Below are 26,519 nucleotides of genomic sequence, written 5' to 3'. Positions count from 1 at the left end.
TTCTACCCCCTGGCCTGCATAGCTCTGCCCACATCCTGCGAAGCGCCTGTCGCAGTCCCGGAGCCGGGCCTTTCTCGCCCACAGTCCCCAGAAGGTCGCACATGCGCCGTGCCGTTCCTGCTCGCTCTCTTCCATAGAAGAGAAGCGGGCGGACGCGTTGCTGTGTCGAGCGTTGGTGCCTGCGCCTTGGCCGGCAAGCCGGCGCATGCGCCTTGGCGGCCTCCTGAGTCGGCTCTGGAGAGAGCTGGGCAGGAGAGGACTAGGAGTTGTGCCGTGAGGGGAAGGGCGGCGTTCGGAGGCTGTTTCCTCTTTCAGAGGCCCCCGGTGGCGGACGGAGCCGGGCCGAGGCGGCGGGATGGTCATGGCGTACTTCGTGGAGAGCTTCTGGGTAGGGAGCCGTTTTTGTTCGGAGCCCCCGCCCCTCCCTTCTCCCCCCCCGCAGGGCTGGCTTGTGTCACGCACAATAGAAGGGAAGGGAATGAGAGGGGACGAGGGGAGACGGGACAGGAGGACGAGCTGGAGCCGGCGGCGTCCCTTCGCACTCCTGCGCCAGCTTCGGGGCAGGGCTCGGGCCTGCCGTTGTGGCGGTTGGGCTTCGGGCTTCTTTCCTTCGCCGCGGGCAGCGAGCGACCAGAGCTGAGGCGGCCGCCCTGGGGCCAGTGCCTGTTGCTTTGGGCGAGCGAGGCGGGCGTCTGTCCGTCCGTCCCGGGGGGTTGGGCAGCCGCGGGGACGGTGCTCCTTCCTAGGCCAGTATCCTTATGTGGCTCCTGCCCCTGTTCTGGGTGAGGAGGGACCAGAGCACCTGCTCCGGCGGCGTCCTCGGAAGCGCCACTTCGTCCGCAGAAGGGCGGCTTTGGGGGGCTTCAGAGGCGACCTGTCCTGAGGGGGCGCCTCACACGGCGGCGGAAGGACGGCGGAAGGTTGGATGGGATTGTTTACTTTCCCTCTCCTGTACTCTCGGTGTCAAAACCCTAGAAACGAGAGCTTCGCTCAGTGGAAGTTTACTCAAGATCCTCCCTCCCTCTTGTCTCTCTTGCTAAATGCCGCTGATGTTTTCTTTAGCGCCTTCTGGAATCCCAAACCACTCCGCTGTGGCGCTTTTAGATCTTTAAACAAGCTCTCTTTATTTTTAATTTACCAGGTTTCTTATGCATTTATAAACAAAGCAACAAAATGAAGTAATTTCTTGTAATAATCTCAAGTCGCAGTCTGAACACTGCTTTAAGTGTACACAAACTTATATTAGAGTTATTATGGTCTTGAATTACAGTCTAGAAAGCATTGTGGTGTTTTAATAGTAAATAAAACCAAGGTGGCCAGTCATTGTGGTGCAAAATCAGGAACTTAAAAAACAACCCTGCATTGTACATATGTGCTGTCCAGGAGTGAAATTCATACAAGGACATACACTTTGCTCTCTTCTCCATCTATCCCACTTCAAAATTCAGGCGAAAAACAAGATAGTTCTTTCTCAGCATAGCGTACCTTAGGTTCAAATAGCTTGAACAGGCTGCAGACAGAACCATGAAATCTGGCTTAGAATTAACTGCAATCAGAAAACTGCAATCAGAAACCCAGTATGTGTTCCATATTGGGTTTCTAAGAATTCCCATGCAAGTTTGATTTGTCTAAACTGGATTTGCTTTTCTTTGAAAACTCAGAGGTCCAAAAACAACTGTTCTGAAATTTTGTGAACTAGTACAGAATTAATTGAGACTGCAGTCTGGGGATAAGCTCCATTGAACCTAATGGGACTTACTTCTGAATAGACATGTATAGGGTTGAAAGGCAAGAAGTGGAAGTCAAGCAGCTTTTAAGCTTTTCTTATCCCTAAGTTCTACATGTAAACAGTCATGTTGTGTAGACTCCCGGAGGGCACAATCCAATGGGGATAGTCAGTCACCTCTGAACTCGAAGGTGACTGACTATTCAATGCAGAGCAGGTGAAGTACAGAGGGGATCGTCTCCTCCGCACTCTGCCCGCCCTGCATTAGCAGCTAGATGGCCAATATCAGCTGTCTAGCCAAAGCGGGTTGGAGCGGGAGGTTGGCACATGGAAAGCGTCATACTGACGCTTCCGCCATCCCCGCCCCCAGGAACATGCCCTTTTCCCCTGCTCTGTGCTGCTTTTACAAGCACCAAGCCAGGGATGAACCGCCGCTCTTACGAAGAGGCAGGGGTGGGGGCGGAGAGGTGGTATTCTGGGAAGCACTGGCTCCGAGGTCAGTTCCTGAAACCAAATAGTCCTATGGCCATCTAGCCGCTGGCTGGTGGCCATAGGATAGTGCCCTAAATCATCTTTCTTGCATAGTGATGACTTGTAGACATTCTGAATTTTACACTACAGTCATTTACTCAGAAGTCACTGAATGCACTGGGATTTACTCCATAGTAAGTGTGTATAGGAATGCAGCCTTAGTGATCTTCAGATGTTCTGGGTGCAAGAACTGTGATCAGTGGTGCTGCTGTCAACATCAACCCAAAAGTCAACATGTGGCTTTTTTGAAGCACTGGATGTATTTGGAAAGACACCTTTTAAAAGAGAAAATAGCTTTATTAAATGTTAGTGTGACAGTTTGTGTGGTAATTCTACAAATACTTCTATAGTCAAGTGGTGGTTCACTACTCCTAGGATCTAGGTCTTGTAAAATTTGAAATGGAAACATCCTATTTATCCATATCCATTGGCTGTGTTTCTTTGTATGTGATGAAAATAAGTTTTGTTTCTGCATTTTTCTATTTATTTTCTTTTGTTTAGCTTTGGGGGTTAGGGAAAGCGGTATGGAACTATGTGACAGTTGTCAGTCACTTCTGTAGAAGGATACTTATATAAATACCTATATCTCTGCTTAATATCAGTAAGGGATAATGCTAATACCGTAATAGTTGGGAGAAGGACGTCCCTAAGTCAGGTTTCACTGAAGTTAATTTCAGGGGTAGTACATGCTGTTAAGCTTGACAGACTCACATTTTTAGTTTTTGGTGTGACTTAAGGGCCAATTTACATATGAAAGGTACATCATGAAAATGACATACAACCAAATGCGTGAACTGATTCCAATAAAAAAAACCTTCTGTGGCAGTGATATGGAGTAAAGATTTTTCTGTAACTGAAAATGCATGTTTATTTTATTATTTATGATTACATTTCTATCCCACCCTTTTTCCTCTTGAAAGGAATCCAAGGCAGGTTACATAGTCTGCCTCCTCCTCTCCATTTTATCCTCACAACGATCCTGTGAGGTAGGTTAGATTGAGAGTCAGTGATTGGCCCAAAGTCACCCAGTGATCTTCAAGGCCAAGTGGGGATTACAACCCAGATCTCCTGAGCCCCAGGCCAACACTCTGACCACTGTATCACTCTGGCTTTTTCCATGGAAAATATCTCCATTTTTAAAATGCATCATTCACTCTAATAGCAAATGCAAGTGGTTAAGTGCTTATCAATTTTGAAGTGAAATGGAGCTACCCAGAAACAACGTAGTGGTTTTTGATTACTTGGGGGCCACCCTAGGTATACCAGCATACATAGGTTTGTGAATTTAAAAAATGACATTAAAACCCCTAATTTATCCCATTTTTCTTTACTTACTTTACTTATAGACATGAAACCTTCACACTTTAAATACAGGAGAAATGAAGAAGGGAGGGGAAAACACAATGAGGAAGAAATGCAGGCACGGGGAGGGAACAGTTTACTGTTTGTTTTGGATTGGATAATGAAAATTAATTAATTGTTAATAACCACTCAAAAAATTTGACAGGAACCTGTGAACTTACAGAATGCAGGTGACAGTTGAGCCTGTGGGGATGTGGGGAAGAGGTCAGGTCATCTGTTAATCTGTCAGTCACATCTATGTCTGAGAACAGTTTTAAGACACAGAATGCTCATGTGCCCGTTGAAAAGAAGAAAAGAAAAAAGAGAAGATATGGCGGGCAAAGGAGGGAGTTGACCTGCTCAGCCCCTGATAGCTTATAGTAAGTATACTGGAAGAGAAGATTAGGGCTGAAGAGATCCTTTCCCATCTCCAGAACTACATTCCCTTCCTACATAAGCAGTAAAATAGCTTGCTGCTGCCATCCATCTGGTATTATGTAGAACAGTAATGGAAGAATGTGGGGAGGAAACTCCTGAAATTTATCTCAACCAAAGCCTCAACAGTACTACAAGGCTCGTATTCCAGGCTGTTTTGAGCCATGAACAGGACACTCCTTTTGGGGGTTGGGATACACTGTAAGATTGTGTTGCAGGTTCTGCTTGTTCATTCTTAAAAATCCATTAATAACATAAGAAGTGGATATAATACTAGTCTGTTGCTCCGTTTCAAGGTTGTAAGTAACTTTTTGCTATTCTCAGGAAGTATATATCTTTGTGGTCCGATCCAGACTTCACTCTTGCTGGCAAAACGTGAGGAGGTGTTGTTTGCCAGTTCCCTCTTCCCCCTTCAGCCCTTTGCCCACTCCAAAAATCTACTCTGGAGGTTGGGGGACCCTTTGAAATAGTGTGGGAAGTGGCACTGAGTGTCGCAGAGGAAATGACAAAAGTTACCTCCCCCTTTTCACCCATGGGATTCTTCTGGATCAAAAGCTTTCTGTGGATTGAAATTCCTGGAAATTCCTGGAAATTGAAGTTTGGATCCAGTCCATTACATTTCGTTCGCTCACTCTCTGTCAGTTTTTGTAGGCGGTTGGGGGGATATATACAGTGATGTGGGTCAGAAAACCTTCCACAAAATATTCCATAATATCTTAATTGTTCTGTGGAAAATATTCAATTTAATACGTTCATTAGTAACAATGAATGGATGGCAGTTGCAAATACAATATTTGGTAAGCTTGGCAGTTTCAAAGTTTTAATTAATGTTTTTCAGGTTATTATTCCTAGCAAATATATGAAAGAATACATTTATGTCATTGAAACACATATATGTCTTAGTATGAAATGGAACTAATATGTAGTAACAGTGAAACAGAAGGTGCCTCAACAACCTCAGTGGAAGAGAGCCGAGCTCTGTTGAAATAGATGAGTGGTTGTCAGCCGCTCATGCACTTCTTTGGGTTGCTAAAATTTATTAGTGTGTCAACCATTTTAGTACCTTTTCCCCTTAAATTTGAACAATGTAAGGGAAGTGCATACTATGTTTTTTAAACTTTTAGGGAGCAATCCTGTGTGGATTGACGGTCGCCTCTGACCCTGGGGGCGATTGCCTGTCCGGTGCAGGGTGGGAGGGGTGGTGAGGAGCGGATCTTCTCCTCACTCCCCCTCTCCCTGCTTTCGTGGCTAAACAGTCCATTTCGGCTGTCTAGCCACAGGACCTCGGGGCGCGGGAAGCGGCAGCCAAATGACATTTTGGCCAGCATTTCCAACTTCCCTGCCCCCAGGAATGCCCCATTTTCACTGCTCCGTGCTGCTCTTATGAGTGCGGACCTCAGGGCCTATCCATGCTGCCTACGAGGCGGTGCAGGAGGGGGTGGGGGTTGGTTCTCTGGGAACCAACCTATCCTATGGCCATCTAGCCACTGACTGGTGGCCATAGGATTGCGCCTTTATTAGTATTCTAATAAAATGTCTGCATATTATATAACATTTCAGTCACATTAAGTGTGCTTTAATTTTTCCCTTCAGATATTTCAGGTCAAATACTTGGGGTGTATTGAGACAAAAAGTTAATATGGGATACTTCATTGTTTACTAAATGCAAGTAAAATAAACATTCTAAATTGGATCAGTCTTCAAGGCAATCCAAACTGAAAAATTTCTGATGCAAATTAACCTAATTTGCAAATAAAATTTTTCCAATTCAAAATTGTCTGGAAAACACATTTATGAAGGTGTGTTAAAATCCAAAGTGTGCATAATCCGAACCAAAAATCAACTTGGATCTATAACTTTATTGGCTGCAAGTCATATCAAACCCAACATTAAAATTCTTACTCTAGTGATAGTTAAAACAAAACTAAACCTGCGATTGCATGAAACCACAGGTGTGCTTCATTGTCTACATACACACACACACACACACACACTCACTCTAACCAAATATTTCAGTTCAGTCTTCCTTTCGCTATTAGAGATACTTATGAAATATTTGCATGCCACATAAGATGAACACTGCATACTTTTTAGGTTTGTTTACCAAATATGTCAAACATGTTAAATCAGATCCCAAATAGATTTAGAAAGTTTTCCAGTTTCCAGAAAACCCACGAAACTGGTAAGGGAATATTAAAGTTCTGCCTTGAGTATTTTACCTGTAATGCCTTATATGATGAATATTGTTGGGCTGTACCATTTGAAACTTTAAGTAGGGGGTTGTGTGTTTGAATGCTTCCCCATATAAAGCATTTTTCCTAGCATGCTAGTTTTGTGTTGTTGTTGTTGTTCAGTCGTGTCCGACTCTTCGTGACCCCATGGACCATAGCACGCCAGGCCTTCCTGTCCTGCGCTCTTTCCCGGAGCGTGCTCAAGTTCATATTCATTGCATCCGTGATGCTATCTAGCCATCTCATCCTCTGCCGTCCCCTTCTCCTTTTGCCTTCAGTCTTTCCCAGCACCAGGGTCTTTTCCAGAGAGTTTTCTCTTCGCATTAGGTGGCCAAAATATTGGAGCTTCAGCTTCATTATCTGTCCTTCCAATGAGCACTCAGGGTTGATTTCCTTAGTTTTAGTTTTGTATACACAGGGATAATTTTTTTTAATATGGAGGAGCATTCAAACACATGATTTCCCCCACCTACAATATGGAATATGCAGTGCAAGAAAAGATACATCATGAGTGTTTTGGTTCATATTCATAGATTTGAATCATCATTTGATGTTGCAGTCATCAGGGAATGAACATCTCTGTGTGTGAACCACTCCATCGCATGCATAATTCTAGATATGCATTCATTCTCTTCCCCATGCTCTTTCAAACTTGGAAGTAATCACCATTATGGCACAGAAAAAGGTATTAACTTCTAGTTTGAGAGATTATGGGAATGCCATGGACATAGTATATCTTGAGGTCAGCAAAGCATTTGACAAACTCCCCCGTGTTTTTATCATTTTGTTGACAAGATGATAAAATGTGGGCTGGATGGTACTACTGTTAGGTGGATCCACAGCTGGTTAAACAACTGTATTGAAATGTATATCAACCTGGAGGAAGGTCTTGAGTGGAGTGCCACAGGGTTCTGTCCTAGGCCCTGTGCTGTTCAACATTTTTGTAAATGACTTGGATAACTGCATAGATGGGAGGCTTATACAGTTTGAGGATGTTGGCAAAGGTGGGAGGTCTGTCTAACACCATAGAAAATAGAATCAAGATTCAAAACTATCTTGAGAGCTGGAAGGCTGGGTTGAAACCAGCAAGATGAAATTCAACAGAAATAAATGTAAAGTCTTGCATTTAGGTACTTTAAAATCAAAAAATCAAACTTTGCAGCAGTACGTGAGAAAAGGATCTAGATGTCTTAGGTGATCATAAGCTGCACATGAGTCAGCCATGCAATGCAGCTGCTAAAAGTGCTTATGTAATCTTAGGGTGTATTAACAGAAATATAGTGTCCAAATCATGAGCAGTAATAATTCCACTCTGTTCTGTGCTGATCAGGCCACTTCTGGAGTACTATGTTCACTACTTGGTGCCACATTTTAAGGTGGGCATTTATAAAAGTTTATCCAGAGGAAGGTGATCAGGATGGAATTCATGGAAAAGTAGGATGTGAGGCGATGGTTTTAAATTATGTATTATGTTGACATTGTCATGGGATATGCCATTCTGTGGCATATTGTACTTAAAGAGGAATACTGTGGCATAGGCAAGATAAACCAGCACTCATCCCAACATTGGAAATAGCCCATTATGTCTAAAGTCTTCTTGGGCTCATGGAAGAAGGTTTGTAGGTTTTTTTAATCCTGTGCTTCTTTGGCACGGATGCTGTACTTTGACACTCAGGGCAAAGGGGTTGGCCTGACTGCCCTTAGGTGGCAATGCATAAATGCCACAGGCAGGAAAGTGTAGGCTTTTAAAAATAGTTTTAAATTTACATAGTTATAAGGATAGAAACTTAAAGAGGATTTTGAAAAAAATTATTCAAGGTTGTCACTGAAGTCAGTTGGGTATCACCATCCTGTATTAACTAATAACATTTTGCTAAACAGATACTTACATACTGCAGACTAAATTATATACTTATCTGTTGATTATGAAGATGTGTAAAATTGCTATCTCAAGTGTCATTTGTATGTTTATGCAACATTGCTTTCAAATTGGCACCTCATTTGCATGCCAATTTTCAGAAAACCAGTTGTGCAATACTCATTTTGTTTGTTTGTTTTAGAGATGTATTATTTTTTTAAAAAATGGGAATCTTTTTTGTGACAGAATGTTATAAAGGATTCAAAATTTTTGTTCACCTATCTGCTTTGTGGAATTTTGTATGCATGTTGTGAAGAATGTGGCTTAGTATGACTGACTACCATGTAAAATCTCATGGCTCTTCTATAGTGTTAGTTTGTGATGTTTGTGAGAATTCAAGTCCTATCCACATCCTTGGTAAGTTGATCTATGTTTGTATTTAGTGGAGAGAAACTACAGACTTAGTACTGTAAGTAACTAGACATAATATGGCTTATGTTAAGTAGTATCTAAAGCCAGCGAAGTTTTGCCTGTGAATTCATCCTTAGTAGACAGGCAACATAGCTTGGTAACTATTCTGCTAGCCCTATATTAATGTAATATGTGTCATTGCTTTAAGTTATAACATTCCTGAAGATTAGTGTGCATGATCCACTTCTGATGTTTCATGTTTTCAAAGACTATGTCGATTTGTACTTGATGGGGGAGGGGTTTACAATATAATCAGACAATAATTATTGTTTACAGTAACACTACTGCCTCAGTTATCTGGCTGGGGCATAAATATTTAGGGGCAAATTGAACGTTATGTGAGCAGATGTCTGCTTGCACAACAGTCATTTCTATTTCCCTCCTCACCCCTACATGCCCCCCCCCAATCTGTTCTGGAGAGTCCTCCAATCCTTTGGAACGTATGGGGGGGAACTTATTTGGAGGGAGAATTCAATCTGCCACTGCTGGCAGAAAGACACAGTTATACACAACTCTTAGGAACTAACATAGGCTTGTGAAGTTTGATGGTAAGGATGGCAAGGCAATTGCCGTGGGAGGAGTATGGTATTGCCCAGCCATTATTTTCAAAATGAACCTGTCCTCCCCCAAGTGCAGACATCATAGTACCAGAGAAGATAGTAAGGAATTCTTCCAGTCTCTTAAGCCAGGAGCTCCATTCCTTCCTCTTTTTTGCCAGATTCCTGGGTGGTGAAACATTGAATATGTATTGGCACCGACCTCTCTCCCACAACCCTGAAGCTCTTTTTTCACAGGAAAGAGGAAACATTTTGCCTCCGTCATGGTGTGTTTCTTGGTTGAGGCTGGCTCACCCACTGTGGGATGGTGAGCCGTTTTTACCCTTGAAGCAACATTGTGCCCAAGTGCAGCACTTCTCTTTTCCCCATAAGAGAGAATACCAGTCAGTCACTTATGTCAGAGAAACTAAAGGGGCACCTTCAGAGAAACAGTTGGGGTGCGGATTAGTCTACGTCTGTCTGTATAGGTCCTGGGTTCTGTTTCATGGTCAGTAGTGAGTCATGGGATGTTGGGAAGTGGTGGATACCTTGTTTATTCAGAATTATAGATAAAACACTGCAACATTGTGTTGTGGGTTCCATTTGTATCTCCACAATGGGAGGGGAATGTTCCCATTCTGGGTTCCAGCCAGCCTGGAAGAGAAGCCTTGTCATTTGGAGGCTTTGCAGGGGAAAGGAATGGAAAAAGGACACCTTGTTTTCTCTGCCCCTTGCTATGCTATATAGGGTTCACGCTTGGGCCTGTCTTCCAATCTTGAGCCTGAGGATTATATTGCTATATAAAGAGATGGTGACTTTAGAAAGTAGGAAAGGGAAAATGTGTTCGTTTCCTTCCCTTCCCCCTGAAACATCCCCATATAGCACAAAAGTGGAATTCTTAACCAGTCATAACTCCGACCCTATTCTTTCCCCTCAGGATACTCACTGTAAACTATTAGTGACTTCCCATCTCCCCCTGCCCTCCATTTTCCTTTTTTCTCTGTCTCAGCTGACACCCTAACATTCTGTGTCTCAAATGCTTTCAGCCATATGCTAAACTGATAGACTCCCACAGCCTGACAAACTTCTTGTTTCTTTTACTCTTTTTTCCCACTCCCAGGATGGAAAGTAAGAACTACTGATAGAATCCAATGGTGAAGCTGAGGAATTTAGCTCTTCCCCCCCCACACACAACAAAATCTAACAGGAAAGGCAGGAGTCCCTGTCTTTGGCATTCACTGTGAATCCAGAAGTTCCATCTCCAGACAATGAGATGAGTTACTCTAGGATTGTCTTATTCTATGATTTCAAGTCTAGAAACAGTGATGGGTTTTCTTAGAAAATTTGGGACTGGGCAATTTGCAAAACCCTAAATTTGAAATCTCATTTAGCATGTTTACTTTATATTTAGCAAACATTTTTAATGCCATCTTAACTTTATTTGCTGTATAAATATCTCAGAACTTTTTCTCATATTCAGAAGTAGTCGAACTGATCAGACAAATCCATTTACCAGAGTAAGTATGGAGTTCCTACTTCAGACTAGCAGTTTAAGTATAATACTGCTTTGCAAGATTGTCTGCATTTCTAAAGAAATGCTCAAGGTTTTACAAGTTGAACATAAACATGTTTACTCAGAAGTAACCATTACTTCATGGGATGACCCTAGGATCTAGCATTATGAGAGAAGAAAAAGATCTCCCTGTCTACTTTCTCTGTAGCATGCATAATTATGTACATCTCTATCATATCTCCCCTTAAGGCGCAATCCCATGGCCGCTAGACAGAGGCTGGACGGTCATAGGAGTATTTGGCTTTCGGGAACTGATCTTGGAACCTGTGCTCTGAGGTCGGTACCCAAAAATCCACCTCCCCTCCCCTGCTGCCTTGTAGGCTGTGCGTATCATCCCAGGCTCCGTGCTCATAAGAGCAGCATGGAGCAGGAGGAAAGGGAGCATTTCCGGAAGTGGGGACCTTGGAAGGCCCAGTACGACTCTTCTTAGGCATCATCTGTCAGGCCCCCCCCCCCCCCCCGAAGCACTGTGGCTGGACAGCTGAAATTGGCTGTCAAGCTGCTAATGCAGGGTGGCTGGAGCGCGGAGGAGAAGATCCCCTCCGTGCTCTGCCCGCCTTGCATTAGATAGGCATTGCCTCCGAGTTTGGAGGCGGCTGCCTATTTCCATAGGATTGCTCCCTTACTCGACTTCTTTCTAGGCTAAACAGCCCCAGATGTTGTAACCTGTCATCATAAGGCAGTTGCTCTAGCCCCTTAATAATTTTGTTTGCTCTTTTCTACATTTTTCCAACTCTAGCCTTTTTTGAGGTATGGTAACCAGGACCGTACACAGTATTTTGTGTAGTTGCACCATAGATTTGTATAAGGGCAGTGTTATATTGGCATTAGATATCATATGAGAATTATATCTAATGAAGTAATTACAAAATATGGCAAAGGAATCATTTTGCATAAGAAACATTCACTGCTAGATCAAGACTTTGATCTGATGAAGAAGTTCCATCTTTGTCATAGAGCCATTGTGTGGTCTTTTGGCAAGTTTTTGTTTCCCCGCTTCAGTTCCTTTACCCATAAAAATAAATGGTGGTGGCTGTGCAGAAAATGTAGATGCAATCTAAATAGCTGGGTGCATTCATAAATCTACTACAGGACACTCTTACATGTGTATTAACTTATAGTAACATTTCCATAAAGGGGGACTTTATAGAGTGTACTTTATAAGGGTCCAAGTGTCCTTGCTATGAGTTATGAGAACAAATTTGAAATAAAACTCAACACTTCACTGATAAGTTCTTTAAATATCACCCTTCATAGTGAATTTAAAATAGATTCATCATGCAGCTTTATTGAGGCAATGTGGGAATATTATACATGAGCCGTAAACGCCTTGAACTATGCTTAGTTTATAAGATTCCTTTCTTGGTAACGGGGAAAAGATCAAGCTCAAAGTATCTCTACTAAGTTTTGACCTTGAGATTAGAGTAAAAATAGGAGAGTTCAATTATAATGATTTCAAGTCTGTTAATAGATTTAGGCAAATGCCATTTGGTACTAAAGGATTATTTTAAAGAAAAGTCATATGACAGAGGTATGATCAAGAGAAAGCACAGAATTAACATACATAGTGGTTGTATCAAAAGAAGCATGAAGAGAAGGAGTTCACTCATTAGCGCTGGCTCACAACTTGTTGCAAAAACCCTAGTGGAAAACTTCCTGCAACAAAGAATCTGGAGTTGTGTCATACTAGGCCTGCAGTTAATGTCTGTATAGTGGGTATATGGAAAGGGTTGGAAAGCAAACCCTATTGCAGGGATGGGCAACATGTGGCCCCTGTAGATTTTCAGTGCCAAAGTGCTATGGAACACTACAATGGCTAAATTTGTAGTTCCCTGTAGCAGTTTGCTGCCAAAATTTGGTGGCAAATCAGCAATTATTTTTTTTGCAGCTGCCACTGGTGGCCCACTGAATTTCACTAGTACCCTGTAGAGTGTGGTCTGAGGGGGTGAAAATGCCCCCTGGAGCTCCCAAAGTTGCCTACCCCTGTCCTAATGACTGTGGTGCGTTCAGTTGCATATTGCAAAGTGTTTACAGCAGCTGCTTGAAAAACCAGCCACTTTCAATTCCCAAGGGCAAAGCAGACTTTACTTTCCAATGTGGAACTGATTGTGCTCCAGCCTTTGGGGCTTGCTTTGTATATGTATAAGGAATTTGAAATATAACTGATTAAAGATACAGAATCCAGAGGACAAAATAGCCCCCAAAGCACTGCTGCAAATGGTCACACAAGCCCTTGCAGAAATAGAGCAACATCTCTGGGTTTCTGTTCACTTTTCTCATGCAACACTCCTCTGCTAAGATGGAAACAGCCATTATGTGAGTGGAAGAGGTCTCATGGCTTCATTCCCTTCTTGATTTCTTTTTCTTTCCTTCCTCATTTGCTTGTCCTTGTGTTTTCTCAACCCTATCTTTGTGATTCAACTCTCACCTTTCAATGCAAGCTTCTTAAACCATTAGCAGTGAGAGAAGAGTAATTTAGTAGCCCTGTCTTTAAAAAAAAAAGCATTTTAAAGATCCAAATAAACAAATCCTCATTGTTTGCTCATTAAGTAATGTTGCACCCATAATACTAAAGCTTGGTTTATTTAGAAAGGTGAAGGAGTGATAAGCACCACTAGCAGTTCAAGGCAGTCCTCCCGCCTATCCCCATGTAATCTATACCAGTCTTGAGTAGACCCTAGAACCAGTTACCAAATTTTCAACATTGAGGAACACTTCTCTCACATAATATTTTTCACACTCATCCATTCCCCACAGTTGCTCAGGGCTCTATCTAAAAGAACTGAAAAGGGCTGTTTCGTTACAGTCATATCGAAAAATTTTACGGAAGTTAATGGGAAGTATGCCATTATTCTCCCATTCAGCTGATTAAATCAAGAGTGAAAATTGGGTCATGGTGTTGGGTCTTCCTTGTTTCTAGTTAAAGTTTCTTTCTGGCAGTAGTGATTGATGGCTCTAAGACGTTTTGTCAGCTGTTTCAGGGGACAGTGAATAAGCCAAACAAAACATTAAAAAAACTTTTCTAATATCCCTACATTAAAATGAAGCAGTTTAATTTGTCTCACAGTCCATAATGAGAATCAAGAGCAGAGTTAAGTTTGACTTTTTTGTTTGCTTTCTCCATCCTATCCCACCCTCCAGAGAAAATCTTGGATACTGATAAGGAATAGACAAATCTATCTGTCTTGCTTTCTACAACTTGCAAATTTTTTAAAGTACAAATGTATTTCTCTCATTTCTGCATCACTTTGTGAATGTTTTGGTAAAATGTCTGCATGAAAATTGTGTGCATTTTTTTAAATCAGAGAATTGCAAAGCCAAAGGATAATTGTATTCTGGTTTATGTATTAATTCAGGAAGTGAAAATTAGGTCAGTTCATACTAAAATGAGAACCAGACAAATTTCTCCTCCAGTTCTAGTACTGATTCAGTACTTTAGGATGCTACAAATTCAGAAAAAATACAATGCAGTGGAAGTTACTGTAAGGATGTATTCCCTGCATGTGTTATGCAGACAGACTGTTCATGTGGATGTTACGTGACCTGTGGGCATCATACGTAGTGCATGAGCATATACAATGCTCTTAACCCCCATCCCCTTTGTGCACGTAGACTCTTAGAATGTGAACGTTAATGGACAAGGATCCATTTTCCATCCTTTATGTCCATGACAGCACTGTAGGAATAGGGTGGGCTACAAGTGTTTATATTAACATTTGGCTTTTCTCTTTTAATCAACTTAGTTAAATCTAATGCTAACATGGAAATGAAAGTAGCTGTGCAAGCACTATCAAATGACCAGAGCATTTCACAATGAGTACATAACAGGAAACATATTACAGGAACTCCTTGCTTTGTTAATATCCTAAATGTATTAAAACTCTGGAGAAAAGATAGAAGGCATCACCTTGTATCCCAAACAACATATTTGAATTTTTAAACTCTGGTTTGGCACTGTAGCAACTTTTGTTTCTAGCATAACTAAGCAAGTAATATCCTTCTTCAATTATTTCATTGGTAAAAATAGAAACTTGACGCTACTGTAATTTTTACATTAATATTAGAGAATCTGCTACACTTGTCTAAAACAGAAAAATACAGGACAAGACATTAGAAAAACAAATTTACAGTGACAAATAACATGTTATATTTTTATATGTTTATATTTCAAGTATAAACTACAACAAGAAGATATGGATGAATAATTGGTAACTTGGGATCCAGAAAGAGACCTTGACTTTAAGGGCAGTATCCAATGGGGCGCTTACACCTCTGCTGATTCTTTTATGCCCTATCACTTCCTATCCACAAGTGGCACCCACCACTTGCAGAACAAAGATTTAGCACTTCCGGGGCAACTGGAAACAAGCAAAAATGCTTGTTTATGGAATGGGACACATTGGTGGAGCTTGCATAAGGGAGCCCTGCTAACTTGTCCCAATTGAGAAACAGGCATTTCAACTCATTTGAGGGCTTCTTCTGGGAAATGCTACATCTCTGTTACACAAATGGTACATCCCGCTCACTTAACGGAATCAGCAGGATCCACCACTTGTGCAACAGAATCGATGGGACACAAGAGGATCAGTGAGCGCATAAGCGCCCCACTGGATTCCACCCCTAAGTTTTATAGACTGCACACTTCCCTACAATTTGTTTGCATGCCTGAACACTAGGGGCTGGATCCAGGATCAACCTTTTGTGAAAGGAGGGGCTGCACTTGCTGAAGGTACCTCTGCCCAATTTTGGGGGGATCCCCCCTCCTGCCCACACTACAGCTCACCCCATTCAGCAGGGTCTTCTGACTCTCTGTATAGCAGTTTCAGGAGACTGGAGGGGCTGCCAGAGGAGGGGGTAGAAAAGTCTACTTCTTCCAGCGCAGTTGACCCAGCTTAAATCTGAATCTAACCCTAAGAAGTGAGAGCAATGGGATGCATAACCATTCAAAATACTGCACTCCAGAAAAGCCCATGCTAGTAACTAGTGATGTAGGTTTTCCAGAACAATATGAATCAGAAACTTTTCTGGAAAAAATTCCCAACAACCTAAATCAACTGGGATGTTTGACTGATGTTTAGCAAATGCAGGAATGCCATGTTAATTTTACATGCCACATAAAATCTCCAAAACATTTTTCCAATAGCCAAAGGTATTTCAGACAAAGTATTTTCCTAATAAAGTAATGAAATAAAACATTGTCATAGTGAAACAAATTCAGATATTTACTTCAAAATTATTTTTGTTGTACTTTTTACATCTTAAAATATTTACAACTCAATAACATAATTTTCATTGTTTACATTTTAAGTCTGGGGGAAGGAAAGCACAGAAAAATTACTAACATACTCATCTAGCACACTCAGAGAGCTACACATTTATATTTATATTACTGTAATGTTTTTTTTTAATCTTAGGGAGAGAGGAACAATGGCTTTGATGTCCTCTATCATAATATGAAACATGGACATGTCTCTACAAAGGAACTAGCAGATTTTATAAGAGAAAGGTAAGTTCTTTGTTAGCCCATTATTTAAATGTTTGAGGGCTTGAACAAAGTGTTATAATATCCTAAGCCCTCCTCCTTAAATCCTTCAGCTATATTATTTTAAGCTACTCTAGATATGTCAAAAAAAGACTTGATGCCTATTGATTTATTAGTGAATTACTGTATTGTAGTTTGACAGTCTTTACAACACAATTCTATGCATGTCTACTAAGAAATAAGCCCCACTGATTTAGGGAGCAATCCAGTGGCCCTTAGACAATGTCTGAGGGGCCATAGGATATTTCAGATTCCCAGCTCTGAGGTCAGAGACAGTGCGCAGATGTCAGAGCTGGGAATCAGAGCTTTAACCCCACCCCCTGGAGTCAGCACAGAAAGAACTGTGCCTGCTGTCTCTCCAAGGTTGGGAAGAGGGGGAAAGGGGGCATTTCAGGGGGAGGGGAGGAGACCAGAGAGACCAGGATATGAACTATTCAGGGGCCTTTCCAGCCTCATTCCCTCCCCCTCTGAAACTCTGTCTTCAGACAAGCAAAAAAACTTGTCTAGCAAAAATGCAGGGAGCAAGAACAGGGGAGGTTACAGCCATGTGGAGATGGTTACATGACATTTATTTTAGGTCACATAACATTTAGACTTGCATAGAAATGAGTTTTCACATCATATATTTAAATGGTTGATGGGAATTTAAAATGAGTTATCTATGCTTTACCTTTATAAATGTACTGGTCCAGGTCAAGCTATCTGCTTCCATAGTTACGAAGAGGAATTTGTGAAGGACAACTGCAAGGATTTTGTAGGCAAGCCTAGACTAGTAAGGCTTAATCAAATACCAGAGAATTAGGCATTCTTTCCATCACAGCATGTCCTCAGGAGTGATTTGTAAATATGTAAATTTGTTGTTGTTAGTCAACACCTACAAAAAGGCAGGGTCCAAATCTTTTATTTTAATGCTGCTGGATAGCACTGAAAGTATTGTCTCACAATACTGTGCACAAACACAACTTTCCCTAATGGAATTATACATGTTTATATTTTGGTCCAAGGAATTAGATATTCTTCACCAAATTCCGCATTTAAATCATGAAAGTTGTAGTATTCATGTCAGTGGGTTGAACCCAAACATTCTCTTCCTTTGACTGAGGGAGCCTGATGGACGAAAGAAAGCTTTGGATCCAATCAAATTTGGCTCTGCTTCTACCCACTCTTCTTGCATACCTTCTTTTTAACTTTTTGAATGTGTGAAGAATATAGAATTGTTCTAGCAGGAACAACGTAGAAGAGGAAAGAATGGCAGTGTAGTTGATAGCATATGAGTGTGGGGAACATCATGAGATCACACAGGGCAATCATATAGGAATTGGAAAGTGCTAATATTTGATTGTAGCGCCCATCTCACTCCCCTTTCTGCCAGAGGGAAGGAGCATCAACTTCATATTGAGCAGTTTAAGTCAACCAGAGCTTACCTTCCTCTTGTTAAGCCGTTCTTCAATCATAATGTATAGTTTGTATTCAGATTTGAGTTGTCAGAGTTAGCTATATTAACTGGTCGTCTGTGCTGATAGTCAATGTATGTATTGATTTAAAAATACTTCTAAACTGCCCTTCCTCCAGTGGATTCAAGGGCAGTGTATAATAAATATTTAAATATTTAAACAAAATATAAATACAATACCCCATTTGATTTAGGAAATTATTTTAAAGATTATTATTTCCAGGTATAATAAACTCTTAGTTGAATGTCTGAATCTGCAGTTGATCAGTAACTACTTAAAAGAAGAGAAAGTGGAGAGTAGGAATAAATAGTACATTTTCCCAGTGGAGGGATGTAAACAGCGGGGTCCCAAGAGAATCTGTATTGGGTCCAATGCTTTTCAGCTTGTTCATAAATGATCTGGAATTAGGAGTGAGCAATGAAATGGCCAAATTTGCTGATGACACCAAATTACTTAGAGTGGCTAAAACAAAAAGGGATTGTGAAGAGCTCCAAAAGGATCTCTCCATACTGACAGAATGGGAGTCAAAATGGCAAATGTAGTTCAATGCAAGCAAGCATAATTGATGCACATTGGGGCAATATATCCGAACTCCACATATACACTAATGGGTTCTGAGCTAGGGTTGGCTGACCAAGAAACCTTGGGGTGGTGGTGGGTAGCTCAATGAAAACGTTAACCCAGTGTGAAAAAAGCAAATTCCACGTTAGGCATAATTAGGAAAGGAATTGAAAATAAAACTACCAATATTGTACTCCCCTTATACAAATGTATTGTGCAACCATAGTTGGAATACTGTGTTCAGTTCTGGTCACTGCATTTAAAAAGGATATTGTAGAGTTAGAAAAAGTATAGAAAAGGGCTACTAAAATATTCAAAGGGTTGGAGCAACTCCCCTATGAGGAAAGGTTACAATGTCTGGGACTGTTTAGCTTAGAAAAATAGGTGAGTAAGGAGAGACATGATAGAGGTGTAGAAAATTATGCATGGTGTGAAGAAAGTGGACGTTTTTCTCCCTTTCATAATATTGGAACCCAGGGTCATCCCATGAAGCTGATTGGTGGGAGAGTCAGGACAGATAAGAGGAAGTATTTCTTCACACAGTGCTTAATTACACTATGGAATTCACTACCACAAGATGTAGTGATGGCCAGTTTGTATGGCTTTAAAAGGAAATTAGACAAATTCATGGAGGATGAGGCTATCAATGGCTACTAGTCCTGATGGCTATCTGTTACCTCCAGTATCAGAGGCAGTATGCCTATGTACACCAGTTGCTGGAAGATACAAATGTGAGGATGCTATTGCACTCACGTCCTACACAGCTGGTTGGCCACTGTGTGAACAGAATGCTGTGTGAACAGAATGCTGCACTAGATACACCCTTGGTCTGATCCAGCATGGCTCTTATGTTCTTAATCCTTTATCCATGTTCCTGTGAGTAAGCCCCATTGAGTTCATATCTGAGTAGATGTACATAGGATTGTGTTGTAAGTATTGTTAGTGACCTATTGCAATATTTATTTTTAATCAGTTAATCTCACAAAGCCTGCGAAGAAAGGATAAATCTTAATTGTAGGTTAGAAAGTGGACTAGGGTTTGTTCCAGAATCTAAATTACTTATCCAGCAACTGAAATAATAGAGGTTCTGTAGGCGCACTCTGATAAGTAAATAAAGTTTTGTTTAGGTTACTGAATTCTGTATTTGTATACTTGAGTAGCTTCATATACATCAGTGAAATGCAAATAACGTAAGGTAAACAGATGTACGTACACTTTAGGGCATAACTACAAAACAAGATGATTGTGCTAATAGCAGTTCACCACTCTTCCTTCATTGGTTCAGGTTGCTCAGTTTATGGTATTCATGTTGTTTCTAACTGTGGTTTTTAATTAATAGCTTAGAAGAAATTTAACTTTAAATTCATGTGCCCCGTAGAAAAATGAGATTTGGGAAAATCTATTTGTCATTTAAAGTATGAATTTGATTCAGTTGATTAGAAAATTGAAAGGAATTATATATTATATCCTATCCTTCATAAAATCCCAGGGCAGCATTAAAACAACATTAAAATCAGAATAAAGCAGTAATAAAATACACTAAATATATGCATAATAATACCAGTAAAATAATCAGCAGCAGGACTGATTGAAGTGGCAACTAACAACTCATAGCTTCTGAGCCTTAACATGGCACCAAAATATGAACAAGAATTGGTGCCGGGCAAACTTCTTGGTGGAGGGCATTCCAAAGTCAGGGCATCACCACAGAGAAACCATCAACTCATATCACACCCAATGTACTTCACCATATAGTGGGACAAAGTGGAGTCCCGTCTCCCCCGATCTAAGAATATGGGCAGGCTGGTACAGGGAGAAGCATTTCTTCAGCCTCCTGGGCCCCAAGTCATTTTAGGGCTTTGTAGGTCAACACCAGTACCTTGAATTTCACCCAGAAAGAGAGAGCTGCATTGGTTGCCTTTTAGGATTAATTTCGTATACTCCCTGTCAGCTGTTCCTGTCAGTGTTCTACACCAGTTGTAATATCCAGATCATTTTCAGTGGCAGCAGCACCATGTATACAAAGAAGAGGGTAAGGATAGTGGTGAATGCCTCTTTATGGCAGGGTGTGATTCCATCTTGACTTAAAAGAGGTGGTAGTGAGACCTTTGTTAAAAAAAAACAACAAACACTTCCCTGAACCACAATGTATTGGATAATTTCTGGCTGATCTCCAATATTCTATTGGGCAAGGTGCTCGAGCATGTGGTGGCTTCTTGGCTCTAGGGATTTCTGGATGAGACAAATTTTCTAGATCCATTTTAATCTGGCTTCAGGTCTGGTTATGGGACTGAGACTTCTTTGGTTGCATTGGTGGATGATCTACACTGGGAACTGAACAAGGGGAGTGTATCCTGGTTGGTTCTGTGGGACCTCTCGGTGGCTTTCGATACCATTGACCATGGAGTCCTTCTTGAGCGCTGTTAACTTGGTAGAAGGGGGTGGGTGACAAAGCAAGCAAGCAAATAAATAAATAAATAAGAGGTTACCAGACCTTGGGTTACTGTGGCTATGATATCTCTGCCCAAGAGTAGCCTTGTCTGTGGGCAAGCCAGTGTTGGATGAAGGCACTCGGTGCCACTGCAGTCACCTGGATGTGCCCCCAGCCTATGCTTCTGCTCTTTCAAGGGAGTGCAACCCCATCCAAAACAGGTACTCTACCCAATTCGTGGATGAGACAACCACCCACCTACAGATCCTCTGTCTTGTCAGGATTCCATCTACATTTATTGGCCCTCATCCAACCCATTCATCTAACCAGTGATCCAGCACCTGCGCAGTTTCACCTAACTCAGATGACACTGAGAAATAGAGCTCAGTGACATCAGCCTACTGCTAACACCTCGCCCCAAATCCCCTGATGACGTCTCCCAGTGACTTCATATAGACTTAAAGAACATAAAATCCTGCAGGACACCGTAGTTCAACTGCCAGGAGGTTGTGAAGAAGTCCCCCACTGCCACTTTCTGGAAACAATCCTGCAGGTAGGAATGGAACCACTGGTTTACCGTGTTCCCAGTTCCCAGCCCACAGAGTCAATCCCACAAGATACTATGGTCAATGGAATCAATAGCTGCCAAGAGGTCCAAGAGAATCAGCAGGGATGTCCTCCTCCTGTCTCTCTTCTGACATTGAGGCAGCTCACTCACTGAGGCAACCGAGGCTGTTTCAGTGCTAAATGCAGACCTGAAGCCAGATTGAAATGAGCACCATATTGAAATGGACTCAACTGATATAGATCAGTTGATTAGAAAATCACTTGATTAGAAAATTAAATGGAATTAGGTATAGGTCAGTTTTATGGGAAATGGTGTGTGTGTGTGTAGTGATGGTAAATGTGAAATGAATATCTTTAGAGAGGCATCAACCTATTAATAGCAAGTAGACAGAAGTTAAAACAATGGAGGCTTGAAGTATACTGAGAGCTACAGAACCTTTATGTTGGAAATTGCCTTGGACATTTTTAATGGAAGGTGGGATAAAATTATTTTAATAAATAAGACAGTATGGAAGATTTCAAATACGTTAGTTGAGCATCTTTCATACCTTGATTCCCCTGTCTCATAATTTAGTTCATTGCTTCATTTTCTTTAAAATATTCCAGTTAGTAACTTCTTAAGAGAGTCTGACCTTTCCATGGTTACTGAAGACCTGCTCTGTTGCAAGCCCCTTGGTCATGTGCTAGATTTACCCCCAGTCTGTGCACCTGCTGTTTTTTAGGCAGAAGATACTAGCTTGTGTTGTGTGTTTTTCTTTAGTCTGTGTTTAACACAGAATTTGGTGGATGCTGTAATTTGAATCACAAGCTTCTCTCTCCTTGAATACGGTCAAAGATATATTGAAGCCATATTGGTTTACTTCTCATGTATCTAAACAAATCTTAAGTTTGCATTCAAACCTTAGTACCTGAAATGCTTTAAATAGTCATCTCTCAAAAACAAATTAGGCTTGGAATAAACCTGCATTGAAATGTTACTGTAACAGCCTTGACATTGGTATCTAACATTAGAGAATCAATCATGCAACAAATCTAAAATCAGTTGCCTTCTAGAGGAATGTTTCTGCTAGGTATATATCGGATCAGGTTGTATAGAGCCGGAACTCTGTGGAACAGTTTGTCTCAGTTTGCTTAGAACTTAGCTATAGCTTAATAGAAGAAACATATTATGATCAGAAGGCATGGTGCTTGCTGTATTAGTCGGTGGTTTGCATTTATTCAGGCTAATGGTGACTGTGATAAGCATCATGTGGGTCTAACCTTGTAGCTCTGGGTTACATAAGTGGTGTAAACTGCCTCCTAGCTGTATGGAACAATACACTTAGTTTTAATTTTAAAAGGTTAAAATAAAAATAATCTAAAGCAGCTCTCAATAAAAATTGGTTAACTCACCACCACAGAAGTAAAATCAACATTAGCAATAACAGCCGTAGTCGGCAGAATAGTTAAAAACAATAATTTTAAAATCGGGTCAGAAGTAGCAAAACCATACAGTGCCTTGGAGAATGTTTTAAAAGTCTTGGCCTGCCATCTAAAAGAGTAACATTGGCGCCTCATGACTGTTGTCTTTCAACCACTGAAAAGACCCTCTCCCCAGTCACTACCCACTTAACCTCTGAAGGTTGTGTAATTTGGAATAGGGCCTCTAGAGCAGTTCTTAGAGATGAGACAAATTTATAAATGGTGAGATTAATTATTTTCTACTGGCACAATACTGAGATATAGCCTCTGATCTAATGGAGTCCTATAATATCACCTCTCAAGTTTTGTGATGGCATTGTCTGAAAACAGAGAGCTAGAATAGCCTTTTTCAGTCAGCTAAGCTTGAGATAATGGACCCCTTAATATGTAATGGAATTGGGAGAAAATAAGGAAACCTGAATTGAGTACACATCCTGTTGAGTGAAAAATCCCTCATCTTCTTACAAACATTTGGGCTTGATCTAATTTCCATGTCTTTTTCATTCTGGCCTGGTTCAGGCATAATGATCCTAGTCGAACAAACCATGAAAGACCAGATTTATGGTCTGGGTGTATTCTTGATCTCATGTTGTTGCTGAAGTGCCAGGTTGCTGCTGTATATATGTATACTTAAAACACACATGCAAGACTAAATAGGTATTGCTGTTTAAAGTAAAATTAGGTATTGTCTCTTTTGTCAAGAGTATCATTATCAATATTTATAACCATTGGCATCTTTTCTTATAATATCCTCCAAGGCAGTTCACAAATACACTCAAATCAATACAAAAATTCCCAACATAACATAAAACAGTAATATACAAACCAAATAATACAGATAAAAGTTGATAATTATTAAAAACTGTCAGATTATCATAAAAAAGCTGTCACTTGCAAAGGCTCTGTTAAAAAGGGCCACCTTTCCTTGCTATCTGAAGGCCAACAAAGAAGGAGTAAGGCAAGGTTCCCTGGCAAAGGAGTTGCACAATTTTGCTGCCGCTTTAGAAAAGCCCTGTGCTGGAAATCTACATGCTGCTGCTGTCTTGTGGGGCAGACCCAGCTGCACACACTTCTGTCCATTTGGTAGTAACTGCCACACCACCCATGTTCTTATTCTCTAACCCTGGGCAAAGGGTACCCCAGCGCTACAAGGCAGTAATCTACCTGAGATTGGGGGTGGGGGTGGGAGGAGCAACCATGCTTTGACCACAAGCAGGTAGCCTGCTTCCCCTTTACTTCCCTGTAGGTGTAAATCTGAGAACCCTATTAGTGAAACCAAATGGCTGGGCAGATGAGAAGAGAAAAACCTCTCTCTTGGAGTTGGTCAGAAATTCACACTCCAAACCTCACATTCAAATTAAGAGAAAATATTAAAGGAATATGGTAAGAGACAAGAAAGGAAAACAGAGGGTACTTGAAAAGTAAATAAAACGGTATAACAAAGCTTGCTAACTTAGGTTAGGCTACTTACAATGCAGGGGTCACATGGAGAATTGCAAAACACACAGTATCCTTGGTTGGTTGGGAGAGGCTGTGGGGATTCCATGTTACATATCCCCAGGTGAAAATGGGCCCAAGTGTCAGGGATAAAGAATCCTATTCCATTTTATTACATTGGAGCAGGGGTGGCTGCCCAACCAGTAACATAAACAGGAAGATCCTTCTTGTTATCAGGTTTGGGGCTGGGAGATGAGGCTAGGAAAGTGTTAATTAAAAGAGATATGCTTTAGATATCTCTGACAGGCTGGATACAGCAAAAGTCTTCTTGTTTTGTGGTTTTGGACACCCAGGAAATACATGTGCTATTCAAGGAGCCCTGTGAAACCCAGCTGTCCTGGTTAGGGATGTTTACAGCTTTAGAGCAGTGGACACTAAAGGACAGTTTAGCGTTACAAGGCCCTATTCCACATTGCTACCTCACTGTATTTGAGGTGGTATGGGGAAATGGAGCAGGACTTCTGAAGAGTGTCTCAACATAAGGGTAGGTTTATATAGGAGCAGGCTGTCCTATATTAGCTTATATCTTATCCTATACCAATTTAAACCAAGAGGAATATATACAGTAGAAAGATGCTAAACAAACTGTTTAAAAAAGCTGACTAAGGAAAAAAGAACGGATGACAAAAGATGAGTTCTACATATGCAAACATCCATCAGTTGCATTAACTCTCTTCTAGTCTCTTCCTCTACATTTTACAGAAAGGAGAGAGCAGATATACTCAGCCCTCCAAATATTAGTCTTATGATTGGTCAATATCTATTTTATTTTTACGACATTATCTTACTAGATTTATGTGTTCCTGCAAAACAGTCCTTGCCAGATCACCCACTGCCTTGCTCTTTGTGTGTGTTTCTGTTAACTGTTGTGTTTGGAGCCAGATGAAGTCGTCTAACACCCAAGCTCTGGGGCAAAGCTTGTTTTACTTCTACATCACCAGCACAGTCTGAGGGTGTTCTTTTTGCATGCCCAAGACAGTATTCTGCCACAGTACTGGCTTATGCAGTTGTTACAGAAATTTGGATTGCTGAACATTAGGGTTGTCTTTTGTTATTCATAGGGCTACAATAGAGGAGGCATATTCAAGATCAATGACGAAGCTAGCCAAATCAGCAAACAATTATTCCCAGAATGGGTAAGTTGATGGTGTGTCAAAGCAAAATAACTTCATGCAGGTTCTCTCTTATATATTAAGAAACATTGAACAGATGAATTGAAAGCTGTTGGAGCAACTTCTCTGCCTTTCTTTACTTAGTTTATATAATTAGTATTTTTTTTTAAAGATTACATAGAGTAGGCACTCCCAGAGCCTGGGTAGAGAATTTTCTCCTGCCAGGGATGGGACTGGGATTACCAGTCCTAGAATCCTTGGCAGGAATGTGGTGCTGTTTGCATCATTTCTGCCAAGGAGAAAGTTGGCCTCCTGCATGTTCTTGGCGTTGAGGCAAACGGCTTTGCTTGCTTCAGTTCTCTTGGTTGCAAGCCTTTAAACGGGAGTGCTTGTTTTAGTGTGTCCTTATTTCAAAACATATAATATCCTACTCATTCTATACTGCAGAGTTCTCATGTCTATAAGGAATTGCTGTGTAGTATGTAACTAATACCGTTTCTACTCTATAAATTAATAGACATTTGGAACCTCTGAGTTAGATTTTTTCACTTTTAAAATAAAGGATTTGAATAAGCCCTGAACATATACTTATAATGGAACAGCAGTAATCAGCTGTGGTGTTATCTGTTGAACCTTGGTTTAAAGTTGGGGGAGAAATTAGTTTGGTTAGCAATTTAATATAAACTAACCTGATTTGTACTTCCCGAACTAAAAGTGAACAAGACTGTGATTTTCCTTTGGTGTTTGCACTGCTTTAATCTTACATACAAAAATCCATACATAAGAAAAATTAGGTACAAAAATGCATACTTCGAGGGAAATAACATTTGAAAAGGAATATACTAGAGAAACATCCTTGCAAAAAATGTGTCTATAATAGGGAAAATTATACAAATTTGCAAATGAAATGCAAATGAAAATATGTACAAATCTTCATGCAGGCTTTTTTTTTAAAGCATTCACCAATTGATGCAGAAATGGGACCAGCCGAACTTGTGGTTGAAAAAAATGTGACTGCTATAGAAAGTGAAATAGGCAGAGTCATCCATTGCTACCTTGGGTTTTCCCAACCTTTTGGGTTGGGAAAGCAAATTTAAGGTGCAAACCTATGCAGGTTTAGATAGGAAAAAGTCCTACACCTCCCAGCATTCCCCAGTCAGCTGTGCTGGCTGGGGAATGCTGGGAATTGTAG

General features: G+C 40.9%; 1 protein-coding gene across 6 annotated transcripts in view; it reads left to right on the top strand.

The window, feature by feature from the left end:
• The first annotated feature begins 225 nt into the window (after positions 1 to 225).
• Positions 226 to 26,519, top strand: part of FCHO2 (FCH and mu domain containing endocytic adaptor 2) — a 106,370-nt gene continuing 80,076 nt past the window's right edge. For 5 of the 6 annotated variants that reach the window (XM_084833504.1, XM_084833501.1, XM_084833503.1 and 2 more), the window contains exons 1-3: positions 226 to 388; positions 16,117 to 16,208; positions 25,277 to 25,351. In XM_084833504.1, the coding sequence (XP_084689630.1) occupies positions 356 to 388; positions 16,117 to 16,208; positions 25,277 to 25,351 (200 nt within the window). In that variant the 5' untranslated portion in view covers positions 226 to 355. Of the gene's footprint in view, positions 389 to 10,919; positions 10,979 to 16,116; positions 16,209 to 25,276; positions 25,352 to 26,519 lie in introns of those variants that run through there. The other variant, XM_084833502.1, reaches the window with a different exon arrangement.

The sequence above is a fragment of the Heloderma suspectum genome, chromosome 2 (assembly GCF_057233095.1).
Source record: "Heloderma suspectum isolate Gila_16-S chromosome 2, 16-S_ref, whole genome shotgun sequence".
In the NCBI taxonomy this organism is placed as follows: Eukaryota; Metazoa; Chordata; class Lepidosauria; order Squamata; family Helodermatidae; genus Heloderma; species Heloderma suspectum.
The sequence above is the reverse complement of the archived record's forward strand: the minus strand, read 5'-3'. Positions and strand labels throughout refer to the sequence as shown.